The sequence below is a fragment of the Antechinus flavipes genome, chromosome 3 (genome assembly GCF_016432865.1).
Source record: "Antechinus flavipes isolate AdamAnt ecotype Samford, QLD, Australia chromosome 3, AdamAnt_v2, whole genome shotgun sequence".
NCBI lineage: Eukaryota > Metazoa > Chordata > Mammalia > Dasyuromorphia > Dasyuridae > Antechinus > Antechinus flavipes.
The window spans coordinates 451,803,118-451,817,982 of record NC_067400.1 but is presented as its reverse complement, the minus strand read 5'-3'; the positions used below and the strand labels follow the sequence as shown (position 1 = coordinate 451,817,982).

Genomic DNA, 14,865 nt, shown 5'->3' with positions numbered 1-14,865 from the left:
AAAACACTTTTTTTGCTAACTATATGTTCTATTTCACATTTACCAGTCCTATTGTCTATTGTATCCCTCATGTTTGTCTGTAACCTCCTAAATAAACCTACTTTTGTCAAAGAGAAAGACTGGTAAATTCTTCTCATGATCAAACCCCCAACACTTGGTGCTCTCCTAAATAACATTATTTGGTGCCTACAACAACCAATCATTTGGTACTATTTCTACCTTGTCTCTAAGTTCAGGAACACAGAGTTAGAATACAAATGTGTTGGCTACAGCATCATGGTCATAGATGGTGAAAAGAATTTGCAATAAAAAAATCTTAGCAGAAAAAATATATTACCACCACTTCCCCATATAAACATATACATAAAATCCCTGAAATACATGAGATCTGTAGTTTCATATATTGGTTTTTTTCCTGTCCTTTCCATATGGAAATATTTGTGTTAATTGGCATTTATCAAGTTTGGAATGGCAAACCAAATGAACTGAAATTCTTTGCAGCCCTTTTCTTTCTTTTGTTATTCACCTGGATGAGTCATCCTTAAACTTCCTCGGGATGATTTTCTTATATTGGGTCTCTTTGGGAGCTTTCTCTAAACTGGTTTAACAAGGTGATACTGCTTAGAATCCATTGCTCTCTTTCTCCCTAAGATTTCCCAAACAAGTTTATATACAAAACCCAGTATTGCCTTTGGCTACCATAGATCTCTACTTGGCAAATGTTTGCTGACTAAAGCATTTTAGGAACTTTAGGTCTCTTCATTAATGCAATTTAAATGGCTAAACTTAAAGGAAATTATTTTAATAAGTGTTTACTCCTTCCTTGCACTCATATCCCAATTTTTGATCACCAATAACTTATTTAAATGGATCATCATTTTCTCATACTTATTCTCTTAGCTTTGTACAAATTTTTTATTTTTGTTATAGTAAGACAAGGTCTGACTACACAGACAGTTGATTCACAAATGACTCCCATATTAATGAGTCAATTTCTAATATTATGTATTCTATAAGATATTTTCTTATATATTATAAACTATATTATTTTTATGATGTTTATACAGTTGTTTGCATGTTGTGTCCCCCGTTAGACTGTGAATTCCTTGAAAGCAAAACTTTTCTTTGTATCCTCACCACTTAGCACAGGGCTTAGGACATAGTAATTATTTAGTAAATATTTGTCTTGACTTAGTAATGATCTATCATATTTAGGATTAGAAGATCATTTATTTAGAGATAGGAAGTACCTCAGAAACCATCTAGTCAACCCCCTTAATTTAAAAAATAAAAAAATGAAGCCTAGGGAAGTCAGGGCCTAGCCTCAATGGGCTTACAGTCTAACAGTTCCAAAGCAACAGATTTAAAGAACAAGAATCTAATTTAAAAGTTAAGGACAGCCTAAAAATGAAGTAATCCTTAGCACCTCAGATCCTTTACTTCTGCCTTCATCACGGCAGAAAGAAAAGTGGGGGTCCCACCACAGGACTGAAGATCATTTTTTATTTTTGTTGTAGTTGTTTCATTGGTTGCCATGGCTCAAGAATTCATCACCAAAGATCTAAACTACTGGTGATAAGCTCCTCCATACTTAGCCAGGCTGATCAATGGAAAGCAGACTCAGTCCACTGCCAGGACCATATACATCTATCACCATGAGTATTTGTTGTTAATAACAACACTAATGACATTTTATTTCTTAAGTAGTTCAGTTGTGTCCAACTCTTCACGTACCTATGGACCTTAATGTCCATGGGGTTTTCTTGGCAAAGATACTGGAGTGGTTTGCCATTTCCTTCTCCAGTGAATGACTTAATATAGCATTTTTAAAAGCTCTTTCTTTCAAATATGTTCTCTTATATGAGCCTGAACAGTTCTGCCAGGAATCAAAATCAAGCTCATTGGCCTATAGTTTGCAGACTCCATGTTCAGAAACACATATCCTTCCCCAACCTGCAGGACCTCTCCCATTTTCCACATTCTTTCAACCTTCACTGACAGAGGCTCAGCAATTATATCCATCCATTCTTTCAGTTCCCTGGAAGTAGATCATGTGGACCAGGTGAATAAGCTCATCAAGGGCATGGGTGTTCTTAATTATGTCCTCACTTATATATTGTTTGACTTCTCTATTAGCCACTTCTATCCTTCATGGTCCAAAGATTATGCTCCTTGACAGAAAAAAAAAAATAGCAAAATAAAAGCTGAGGAGAGAAAGAGACAGAGAAATTGAGAAAGAAAAAAAAGTACCCCAGTAGATCCTTGGAAAGCTGACCCCATCACTGTTATATATTCTCTGTGCCTGGCTGTAATGTTTCCAAAAATTCTCATTTGTATCTTCCCCCTAAGAGGAGCTCTGACTCATGTCAGAGAAATTGGGTTTCCGATATGTCACTTATAACCTACATGACCTAGGAGAAGGTGTTTGACCTCTCTGGACCTCAGTTTTCTCAGCTGTAAAATGAGGGAGTTAGACTGTGAATTTCCCAAGTCCCTCCCAGATCCAAACCTATAAGTTTTATGAGTATTTGAAACTATCCTCTATGGCAAGAACAGCAGAAAAGAAAGGGGAAGTAGAGAGCCCAACCATGCAACTCCCACCTACCTATTCTAGCAATTCTAAATCAAACTGAATAGTTATCCAAAAAAAAAAAAAAAATCCAATGAGAAACTATTTAAAAAAAAAAAAAAAGACTTCTTCCATCCCAGAAATACAAAAAAAAAAAAAAAAAATCCTAGTTTCAAGTTCTGAGGTCTAATCTATGTTCCAGGATGCCAGAAAAAGCCTTGATCAATGCTTTGAACGAGTTAGGGAGAGAAGTTGAGAGGAGAAATGTCACTAAGTGCCTGGAGAGATAAGGACCCAGATGAGCCAGATGAAGACCAAGCAAGACATACCATCCTAATCCAAAATTGAAGCGAAAGTGAAACTCTGCCCTGGCACTGGTCAAAGGCCCAATTTGGACTGACTAGAGAAATTAATACTTTAAAAAGTATATCAGCATAAGAAATTATTGCAAATCTAACTTGATAACACCTGCAGGTGGAGATTCAGATAAAAAATTGTTTTTTTCACAAGGAGTACTTGAATATCAAGAAGAAATTTAAAATGAAATAAAGATTATCGAGGAAAGAACTGAAAAAATAAGTGACTTGAAATTTTAAAAATGATAAACCTTCTCTAAGAAACGGAATTCCTGAAAAAGAGAGAAAAGCCAAACAGATATCAGTGAGTCCATAAAATAACAAGAAATATTAAAACAAAATCAAAAGATTGGGAAAATAGAAGAAAACTTGAGAAAGAAGATGTGGAGAGATTATTTAAGAATTGGTACAATCTCTGAATAGTATGGTTTTCAAGAAATCCTAAATTAAAACTACCCCATTCTATTAGAAGCAGAGGGCAAAACAATGAAAGAATCCACCAATCACCTCCCAAAAGGTACTCCAAAAGCCAAAGTTCCAGGAATGTAATAACCAAAATCCACAGCACTCTTGTCAAAGAAAAAACTGCTGCAAGCTTCCAAAATAAACTGGTTCAAGTACTAAAAACTATGGTGGAGATCACAAAAGGCCTGGCAGCATCGACTAAAAATGAGAGATTCTGAATATAATATTCCAAAGGACAAAATAGATAGGCTTACGACCAAGAGTAAACTTACCCTGAATAGATGAATATAATCCAATAGGAGGAAAAATGGAAGAGAAGACTTATAAGTAATTCTGATGATCACAACAGAGTTGAAAAAAAATTCTGAAATACAAACACAAGTCCAAAGAAACCCAGAAAGATAAATTCATTTGAGAAGTTGGAAAATATATGATGGCATATGCCAACATTCTAATAGAAAAAGAAGTGTGTGTCCCTTAAAAATCTTAATGTCTTCAAAGGCTATTGAGGGAGTTTAAATAAGAAAAACAGAGGTCCTGTGATGAGAGAGGATTTATTGGTTTAAATGTTTGAAAAAAGGAAAAAGAAGGAAACATAAAAGGGAACATACAACATAGTGTAGCAAAGAAGAACAAGGAGAATGAGAAGGCCTAGGAGGACCTCTCTGGTAAGACAGCTCTGAGTGCAGGCTCCAAAACTAGTCCTTTTGCCTGCTCCATCACAAAGACTCAAAGGTTTGTAAAAGAGAATTAACAATAACAATTATCATCATAAAAACTTGCATTTACACCTAGCTTAAAGGTTACCAAAATGTTTAACATAATTTTATCTCTTTCTTACCTATGGGACAAACTCCAAGTACATCCCCCAAGAAAGGTGAATCTCAGAAAGATTAATTTTCACACATGAAGACCCACACCTCAAGTTACAAATAACTCCTAAATCTAACACAATCCTTCTTTCTCTTTTAGCAACTTTCCTGATCTGCCAATACTTCTCTGAAAGTTTCTCCCTAGATGAGTTACACTTTTCAATACATGGAAAGAATGCTGCAAGTTTTCTCTATTAAGTTTCTACTTGAATTGACTTAAACACCATCTCTAGAATTTAAAATAGGAGTTTTGCCCATTTTTCAATCATTTCAGACTATAAAAATATAATGTACAAAAGTGAGAATCTGACCCTGTTCTGAAGCCTTTTCTTTCTCAGGAGTCTTTGCTGTCTCAGAATTATCTCTATTCCCATTAACTAAACTGATCTTGGAAATGAGACATGACCAAATTTAGCAAAAATGATTTTCCGTAAATTGTACCTTCAAGAATGGCCACAAATCATTACCTTGTGTCTAGTTCTTCCTAGCTGAGCTGCCTTTTCTATTCGTGTTTCCTACTTCTAGGCTTATATGTATCAAGAGGCAGTGTGGTGTTAAATGAAAAAACTACTTTACCAGGAAGAATTTTGGTTCAATGAAAAAAGTACTGGTTTTGGAGCCAGAGGGACCTGGATAAAGATATGACCTCTGATACTTTAATAAAACTGCGATCTTGAGCATACACTTATCCCTGGGTATCAGTTTCCTGGATCTGATGCCTTCTGAGGAATAAAAACACTGCATTCTAGTACTAGTTGTGCTACATCACTAATTAGCTGTGATTCTGGATAAGCAATCAAAGCTGGGCCTCAGTCTACTCATTTGTAAAATGTATTGGGAGTTTAAAAAAATAGTCATGCTAGAGGTCCATCTCCACAATTAAAATTCTTTGAGCTGAATTCAGATCTTGGATTCTTTCCCCTTTACTTCCCCCCCAATTCTTTCATAAGGATTACAGATGGCCCAATGTCCCTTCAAACCATAAAGAGCCTCTAGTCCTATTTCTGCAATTCTAGCTTTACTTCTCAGTAACAGTGAAAGGGACTAGAAATTATTTGGACCACAGTCTTTTAGAAAATAGAAATTTAGAACCAGAAAAGTCCTGATAAAAACATTTAATATAAAACCTTGTTTTATGGATGAAGAAACATGTTCAAAGTCACACAGCTGGTCACTCAGCCAAGTGGGAACTAAGCATCCAGTGTTCTTGGGATAAAGCCATTATGACTATATCTGAATCACCAATGCCATTAAATCTGTTCAATTATAATGTTTTTTGTTTTAAAGACTTCTAGATGAACCAGAATTTTAATAAAAATTGACAGGACATCCCAGTTCCAGTCTTATACTGTTCCTGCTCATTGATGCTCAAAGGACATCACATGCTTAATCTCTGGGACACTGTTCTGTTCACTATGATTTAGTACTTGACTGTACAATTATCTGTTAAACACAGATAATGGGATAGAAGGTTTACTTGACCACTTGATTCACAAATATGTCTTCTCTTTATAGTACACAACTGTTTATTAGAATATTCTATGTGCAAAAGTGCTAAACTAGATGCAGGAGACTAAAACATAAAAAAAAAAGGCTCTTACCCTCAAATGGATTACATTCTAATGAAAATCTGAGACATACACAAATATAATTGAAGACATGGGAGAAATAAAAAAGAGATTCTTGGAGGGAACATGACACTTGGGGACAAGGATATCTCAGAAAAGAGAAGGGAATCTTTTTCCAGGCAAGAGGGTGAAATGAGAGAAAGTATTGGAAAACACTGTGAAATAAGGCTAACAAGACAGATTGGAGTTTGATGGGGCCCCACTAACTATATATAAGTAGGCACTATAAAACCAAAAAGAGTACCATGATCAGACTGACCCTGTTCACAAAAAAGATTGCTCTACCAGTGGAGGAAACAGAGTTCTGAAAGGCCAGTAAATTATTAGTGACCTTGGAAAGAGCAGTTTTAGTGAAGAGACAAAGAAGGAAACCAGTGAACTCTTCTACAGATCTGCTTTATTTTTTGGCATGCCATCTTGTGTTGTGGTGGGGGCACAGAATATAAAATAAAATCAAGAAGATAAAATGCCTAAATTACACATAGGACAGTGGGAATGAAGTAGAAGCAGTATGAAGGAGGGGCCAAGATTTCAGGAGTATTAGGAGATCAGCTGTGTAATTAACAGGATTGAGGCAATTCAGACAGATTTGTTAAAGTTCCCTACTGGATATGTTGATTTTGAGGTGCTGGATGGATGGCAATTGGAAATACAAAAGGAAGGGGAGACATCCAGAAGTGAGGAGCAGAGCAGAGGGCCAAGATGAGGCTCTCTGAGGATGTAGATTTGGAAGCCATTTGCTTAGAAAGGATAACAATGCATGAAAGTGGATGAAGTTGCCAAGAGAATGTAGAAAGAGCCCTTTGGGGGCAAAAAAGGGGAAATAGCAGGAAAATCAGAAAGTAACAGAAAAAAAGAAGTCCGGGAAAGAGATAACAAGGCCTGCGTTTATGCAAAAGAGCAAATGCTGTAAAGGTCAAGGTGGAAATAGGAGTTTTGAGAAACCAGTGGATTTGGTCACTCGGTAGTGACTCTGCCAAGAGCAGAGGGATGAAGAAGGAAAGCAGAAAGCTTTAAAATTCCTCCCGTCTTCTGCTTCTCCTGTATGCTTCCTTGTGTGGGTGTAGGGGCACCGAATTTAAAAATAGTAACTCCAAATTACAGAGCTAGACAGTTTTTAGGTGTTTTCTGGCACTTTTATTATTATTTATTCAGCCCTCACTGCAATCCTGCAAAAATCGGTAATACATCCCAATTTTACAGATGAGAAAACAAGCTCCAAAAATATTGTATGACTACCTAAAGATAAGTACTGGCCGCGTGGTGCACAGTGGGCACTTCATAAATACTTCTGTCTGGGTCAAGGGAGGACCTTAGAGGCTACGGTGCTCTCGTGTGCCCCAGTGCAGCCCCTCGGAATCGAGTGGCCAGCCGCCCCTTCCCGGAGGGGGTGGACCTGCAAACCTGCCGGCCTTTGAAGTGAAGGCCACTGTCATTAGGCCACCAGCTTTCGCCCGGGTTACTCCGTCCCTCGCCCTGCGGGGGGTCCTCCTGCCCTTCTATTCCCCCCTTCCAGCTTGGGCCTCCTCCCCGGTCCACCCCCCACGGAACGCTCCAAGAAGAGTGCGCACCGGCAGCACTAGCTCCCCCTCACCTCCCCACCGCCCTCCACCCCCCGTCCCCCACTTCCCTGGGGTAGGGGAGCCGCTCAGGAAGCAAGGCGGGGGCCGGGCCCGCAGCGTCCCCCGAACCCCAGCTCCAGCGCGCGCGGAACTGCGGGGGCGCGCGCGGCGTGACAGGGGGCTCGTGAGGGGTCGCCGGCGCTCCCCGCGCCAGGCCCCGCAGCTCCTATTACCTGGCCAGCGTGCTCTTCCCAGAACCCGGGAGGCCGCGCAGGAGGTAGAGGTGCTTCCTGAAGCTGCCCCGGCGCGGGGGTCTGCGGCGCGGGGGCGCCGGCTGCGGGGGCGGCGGAGGCTGCAAGCTCAAGCTGCTAAAGGAGTGAAGAAAACTCTCCTCCATGGGGAGGGCGGACGGGGCCCACGAGGGCCCCCTGTACCTGAGCCGCGCTTCCTGCGGGGGCCGCCGCGGCTGGTACTGCCGCTGCTGCTGCTGTTGTTGTTGTGGCTTCTCGGCCATGTGACGGGGGGCGGGCGCAGCGGCCCGGGCTCCTCCTCCTCCTGCCCCCCTCCAGCTCTTGGAGGAAAGACCCCCCGCCGAGGGTTCCACGCGTTCCGTGGAGCCCACTGGGGCAGAGCGCTTTACACGTAGTAGCTCTCTCGATTACATCCCACAGACTCCCACAGCTTTTTATCCCCCAGTTAAACTGTAATCTCCTGGAGGGCAGTGACGATCTTTGGCCTTTCCTTGCATACCCGGGTGCTTAGCCCTGCAAGTACCGAATAAATACTTTGTATCGCTTGAGACTTTTTATTCCCATTTATAGAAGAGGAAAATGAAACTCAAAAAAGTTAAAGGATGCCCAGAATCTAAAGTGGAGTTTGAATGTAGATTTTCCTGACCCCAAACTGCCTCTGCTCCTAATGCCAATCTTGTTCTTACCCTGTGAGTGTACGAAATACCTAACAATAAAACGGGGAAATGATTCAGAAAAAAAAAAAAAAGTTAATAGTTCCATACCGTTCACTATCCTTACTTCACCCCCAAGTCTACATAAATTCCAAACTGGCTGCTGGACACCTTTCCTTGGATTATTCTACAAAAGAGAATTCGGTTTTTTTTTGCCCGCTGAAGCATGCTCCTTCAATTTTTCCTATTTAAGTACTCCAGGATCCCCTAGACACACGGTAAAGTCAGCATCCATCACTCAGTCTCTTCTCCCTCTCTCAAAACCTATGTCTAGACTATTCTACCTCCAAGACAGGCTGATTCTACCTTTGAATCTGTCCCCTTCTCGGCCCTTACACAGTCACCACCCTATTTAAGATACTTGTCTCCATTATTTCAACAGGTGCCAGATGGGTCACTCCGCTATCAATCTGCCTTTCCAATCTATTTCCCACACAACTGCCAAAATAATGCTCTCAAGACAGGTCTGACCCCATCTCTCCTCTCTGCTCAGAAACTTCAATGGTTCCCTATAGCTCCGCGTTCTCACTCCAGCTTCACTTTCCAGATACATATTATTTTATTTCCCTTCGGGATACTCTATGGTCGGGCCAAAATGGACTACCAGCTGTTTCCAAAACTGTTCAGCAGGCCACCTCTCACAAGCTGATTCTCTCTCTCTCTCTCTCTCTCTCTCTCTCTCTCTCTCTCTCTCTCTCTCTCTCTCTCTCTCTCTCTCTCTCTCTCTCTCTTTCTCTCTCTCTTTCTCTCTCTCTTCTCTCTCTCTCTTTTCATTTCCCCTCTCCCTTTCCCTCTCTTTTCCCTCTTTCTCTCTCTCTCCTGTCTGGTCTGTCTTCTCTCTCTCTCTATCTCTCTGTCTCTGTCTCTCTCCCCTCTTTACTCTTCTCTCCCTCCTTCCCCTCTCTCTTTTTCTCTCTCCTTGTCTTTACATACACCCACACCCTCCTCCAGCCACACACACACCTGTTCAATTCCCCTCAAAGATAACAAACACTTCGAGGACAGGGGCTGCTTTCCATTTTGTCTTTGAACACATCCTTAATAAATGTTTAACTCCAATATTTAGCACCACTACCCCTGCTCAAACGTTAAAGGGTTTTAGGCTCAGGGCACAAGCGTGGTAAATTGCCTTTCACTTTCAATACTTTGAACTATTTACATTTGTCAGGGAAATGTAACAAAGTCCAAAAAATGCACTTGTTTTTATAGACAAATACTCAGAATTCAGACTTTCCCCGAATTGGTAAGCACAAATAGTATTCTTATATTGTTTTCTAAAAAGTAAATTCACACTCAAGACTAGAAATAAATAAAAATACAATTTCAACTTCATTTTCTGATATGAAAATAGTGGAAAGGTACTTGTGAACATGCCCTTTTTTCTTTCAAAAAAAACCAGCCAAACAAACAAAAACCAAAGGGCAATTGTATATTCATGATAGGGAACAAGAGGAAGGCCTGCAGCAAATTTAGTTCCTCTTTAGTGCTTTTGTGGTAAAACTTGGACAAAAGTCACAAAAGAAGGCATAAACAAGGCACCACTTGCATTGCTAAAGGAAACAACACAGGAAAATGAAGATCATTCTAAGTATAAAAAGTGAACTTCTTGAGATGTTAACTTGGGAGAAAGAAAGAGACAGAAAGAGACTGAGACAAAAACAGAGAAAGTAAGAGAGAGAAGAAACAGAGATAATAAGGAGATTCGGGAAACTCAACTCATACCAGTTTGTAACCCTGGGACCAGTTAATGAACTTTTCATTCAACCCAGGAAACTAAGTTACTATAAGTTACAAAGGAATTGCCCATACACCCTGGCAGGAGAAGCTTTTACACAGAGTTCCCCGTGTCAATATAAGTACAGATGTAACAGGTACTATGGACAAGACAAAAAAAAAAAAAAAATTAATAGTTCCATACCGCTCACCATCCCTACCTCACCCCCAAGTCTACATAAATTCCAAACTGGCTGCTGGGCACCTTTCCTTGGATTATTCTACAAAAGAGAATTCAGTTTTTTTTTTTTGCCCGCTGAAGCATGCTCCTTCAATTTTTCCTATTTAAGTACTCCAGGATCCCCTAGACACACGGTAAAGTCAGCATCCATCACTCAGTCTCTTCTCCCTCTCTCAAAACCTATGTCTAGACTATTCTACCTCCAAGACAGGCTGATTCTACCTTTGAATATGTCCCCTTCTCGGCCCTTACACAGTCACCACCCTATTTAAGATACTTGTCTCCATTATTTCAACAGGTGCCAGATGGGTCACTCCGCTATCAATCTGCCTTTCCAATCTATTTCCCACACAACTGCCAAAATAATCCTCTCAAGACAGGTCTGACCCCATCTCTCCTCTCTGCTCAGAAACTTCAATGGTTCCCTATAGCTCCGCGTTCTCACTCCAGCTTCACTTTCCAGATACATATTATTTTATTTCCCTTCGGGATACTCTATGGTCAGGCCAAAATGGACTACCAGTTGTTTCCAAAATTGTTCAGCAGGCCACCTCTCACAAGCTGATTCTCTCTCTCTCTCTCTCTCTCTCTCTCTCTCTCTCTCTCTCTCTCTCTCTCTCTCTCTCTCTCTCTCTCTCTCTTCTCTCTCTCTCTCTCTCTCTCTTCTCTCTCTCTCTTTTCATTTCCCCTCTCCTTTCCCTCTCTTTTCCCTCTTTCTCTCTCTCTCCTGTCTGGTCTGTCTTCTCTCTCTCTCTATCTCTCTGTCTCTGTCTCTCTCCCCTCTTTACTCTTCTCTCCCTCCTTCCCCTCTCTCTTTTTCTCTCTCCTTGTCTTTACATACACCCACACCCTCCTCCAGCCACACACACACCTGTTCAATTCCCCTCAAAGATAACAAACACTTCGAGGACAGGGGCTGCTTTCCATTTTGTCTTTGAACACATCCTTAATAAATGTTTAACTCCAATATTTAGCACCACTACCCCTGCTCAAACGTTAAAGGGTTTTAGGCTCAGGGCACAAGCGTGGTAAATTGCCTTTCACTTTCAATACTTTGAACTATTTACATTTGTCAGGGAAATGTAACAAAGTCCAAAAAATGCACTTGTTTTTATAGACAAATACTCAGAATTCAGACTTTCCCCGAATTGGTAAGCACAAATAGTATTCTTATATTGTTTTCTAAAAAGTAAATTCACACTCAAGACTAGAAATAAATAAAAATACAATTTCAACTTCATTTTCTGATATGAAAATAGTGGAAAGGTACTTGTGAACATGCCCTTTTTTCTTTCAAAAAACCAGCCAAACAAACAAAAACCAAAGGGCAATTGTATATTCATGATAGGGAACAAGAGGAAGGCCTGCAGCAAATTTAGTTCCTCTTTAGTGCTTTTGTGGTAAAACTTGGACAAAAGTCACAAAAGAAGGCATAAACAAGGCACCACTTGCATTGCTAAAGGAAACAACACAGGAAAATGAAGATCATTCTAAGTATAAAAAGTGGACTTCTTGAGATGTTAACTTGGGAGAAAGAAAGAGACAGAAAGAGACTGAGACAAAAACAGAGAAAGTAAGAGAGAGAAGAAACAGAGATAATAAGGAGATTCGGGAAACTCAACTCATACCAGTTTGTAACCCTGGGACCAGTTAATGAACTTTTCATTCAACCCAGGAAACTAAGTTACTATAAGTTACAAAGGAATTGCCCATACACCCTGGCAGGAGAAGCTTTTACACAGAGTTCCCCGTGTCAATATAAGTACAGATGTAACAGGTACTATGGACAAGACAAAAAAAAAAAAAAAGGAAGCAACTTGTGGAGTGTTAAAATCAGTAAAATTTCATAAGATTATCACATAAGGAATATGATATTGTATCATATCAGTGTTCCCGCTAGCCTAGTATCCTGTCTCTGAAAGATAGTTCATAGTTAACATGTTCAAAAATGTCTATGTGGTGATAAAATCCCCTCCAAAACACCTGCAAATAAAGATATGAGGAGTCAAAGGATATGAAAATCAGGACATTTTACCCTTAAAAAGAGAGTAGAAAAGTGACTATCATCAATTTGAGAAGCACCTTGATAATAGTTTAAAGAACATCACTATTTGTCATGGATTTCGATTCCACCACTTCTTTCTAGCCACTTAACATCTCTGCCTCTATTTCCTCATTTGTTAAATTTCAATAATATCACTACTATAACAACTTACCTTACATGGTTATTATGAAGATAAAATAAGAAAATATGCAGGTTGTCCTAAAAGTCTTGGTGAAATTTTAAGCTCTAATAATTCAAAACTACACTAAGATGTTTGAGGCATCTTATATATGAAAATACACAAAAGCTTTAAAACTTTGCAAAATTTATAAAAATGGTGATAAACTTAAAATATAAGTAGTCATTGATAAAAGTTATTGCTGTTAGAACTTTTAAGAAATCTTTCATGATTTAAAAACATAATGAAGCAACTTATTAGAAGAAAGCCTTGAGATGGCATTTTGTCAGGTAAACTTTAAATGCAAGTAAATATTATTATAGAATCTATTTTTTTAAAAAAAAGAAATAAGAAATATTGACATCTTGTAGTCTTTATACCTTTTGGTCAACTGTGTGATTGTAATAATAATAATAACTATAAAAAATAAATAACATTTACATAGCACTTACTATGTGCAAGGAGCTAAGTGCTTTACAGTTATTAATCTCATTTGATCCTCACAATTCTGTCAGGTAGGTGCTACTTAACAGTTGAGTAAACTGAGGCAAAAAGAAGTTTAAGTGATCATTCGGGGTAACACCACTTGTAAAAGTGTGAAGCTGAATTTGAACATAGGCACTGTGCCAAAAGCAGATTCTGGTCTGCTATAGACAAATATTGTTTGTGAAAGACTTCCATTCCCTTGTCAAACCTTCACTGAGGATTCCAATAAGTGAATATGTTATTCTCCCCTACTCTCTAAACCTTCCCTAACTCACTCTGGCGCTAGCAGGCGAGGTCCCAGGGTCATGGTTCAGGATTCACCTGTGGGTGGCTATCCTCCTAACACTAGTTTATGAGCTCCCACTGGTGTATTTCTCTTAACAATCAGCAAGTACACTCAAATCTTTGGTAAAGGTATTTAGTGCATGGCTTAGCAAGGATAATCAATGATTATCAGGTAAAACCAGGACACCTTCTCCTACAAAAACCCATCGAGTAATCGATGAGGGGAGGTAATGAGAGGGTACAAAGGGAAATGAAGTACAGTGAGACATGTATATGGACATACATTGCCAGGCAACTCACAGCTCTAGAACTTGAGAGCTTCAATATCCTTTTTTTTTTTTTTTTTTTTTTCTCTAGAAGGTCCTTATAAAGTTGGCTGCAGGGTGTGACATCAGTTATAGGTGAATGGTTCTTCCGGTCTGGCTCTTCCCCAGAAATGGTTTCTCTAACGGATGGGTTGTTCTTCGGGGGTTTGTCAAGCAGATTGCTTGACTTCAGTCTAGACTAGGCAGATGCATTAACTGTTAGGCGCAGCTATTTCTTAGATGAGCCAGAAAGGTTACTCAGTCACTGGCTCAGTGCTGGACTGAGCTGGATTTTGTCATGGGATGATGGATATAGGATAGGGCCAAGTAGGTCACTTGTTCAGTGGGTTCTTCTCAAAACCCTAGACTGACGCAAAAAGATACATACATTTTGAGGAAATGGCTAATGTAAGAATTGGTTTTACTTAACCATGCATATTACTGTAAAAGGTTTCCTTTCTCTTTTTAAAATGGGGGCAGATAGGGAAAGAAAATGAATCCTTATCAAATGAAAAAAAAAATCAAATTATGAAAAAAAAGAGGGCAATGTATTTATACTGAATATATTATTAATTAGAGGTGCAAAATGGTGTAGTCAAAAAATATTAAATTTGAAGTCAGAAAATCCAGAGTCAAAATTTTGGCTCTGAGTCTAATTTGTATGGCCTTGGATAAATCATTTAGCCTGTGCAAAACTTAATTTTCTTATCCATAAAATGAGGGAGTTGTATTAAATGCTTTCAAGCCTAGATCATATGATTCTATAAATTTCTTCCTGGCACTAATGCTATGCTGTTAACCATTTATTGCCCAGAAATGGTTTCCTCAGTTGTAATCTACTAAAAAAAAAAAAAAAATCCCAATCCTTTTATTTTGTTCATTTTAGACCTTTTTGAAAGAAAGTTTCCAACTTTCCTAATGTCTTTATTTGTTTTGGAGAGTCAGCAGCCAGAATTTCACCCAGCATTTCAGATTTTGCTATATCCTGATTATAAACAAAGTTAAAAAGACATTGGAATTCTGCCCTTTTTTGTACCCCCATCCTTAATACAGTGCCTAGCACATAGGGGCTCAAAAAATGCTTGCTGTTATTGCTTTGTTTGCAGATCTTCTCTGTATACTGTTTGCTTAAATATTATGTGAATAATAAGACTACTTGTATTTATCTGCTAAGACTGAACGTAGGTACTTCCCCAT

General features: G+C 39.3%; 1 protein-coding gene across 2 annotated transcripts in view; it reads right to left on the bottom strand.

Moving 5' to 3' along the window:
- Window positions 1-9,083, bottom strand: part of N4BP2L1 (NEDD4 binding protein 2 like 1) — a 28,479-nt gene extending 19,396 nt beyond the window's left edge. The window contains exon 1 of one of the 2 annotated variants that reach the window (XM_051986487.1): window positions 7,686-9,083. In XM_051986487.1, the coding sequence (XP_051842447.1) occupies window positions 7,686-7,966 (281 nt within the window). In that variant the 5' untranslated portion in view covers window positions 7,967-9,083. The remainder of the gene's footprint in view (window positions 1-7,685) is intronic. The other variant, XM_051986486.1, reaches the window with a different exon arrangement.
- Between the last annotated feature and the right edge of the window lie 5,782 nt (window positions 9,084-14,865).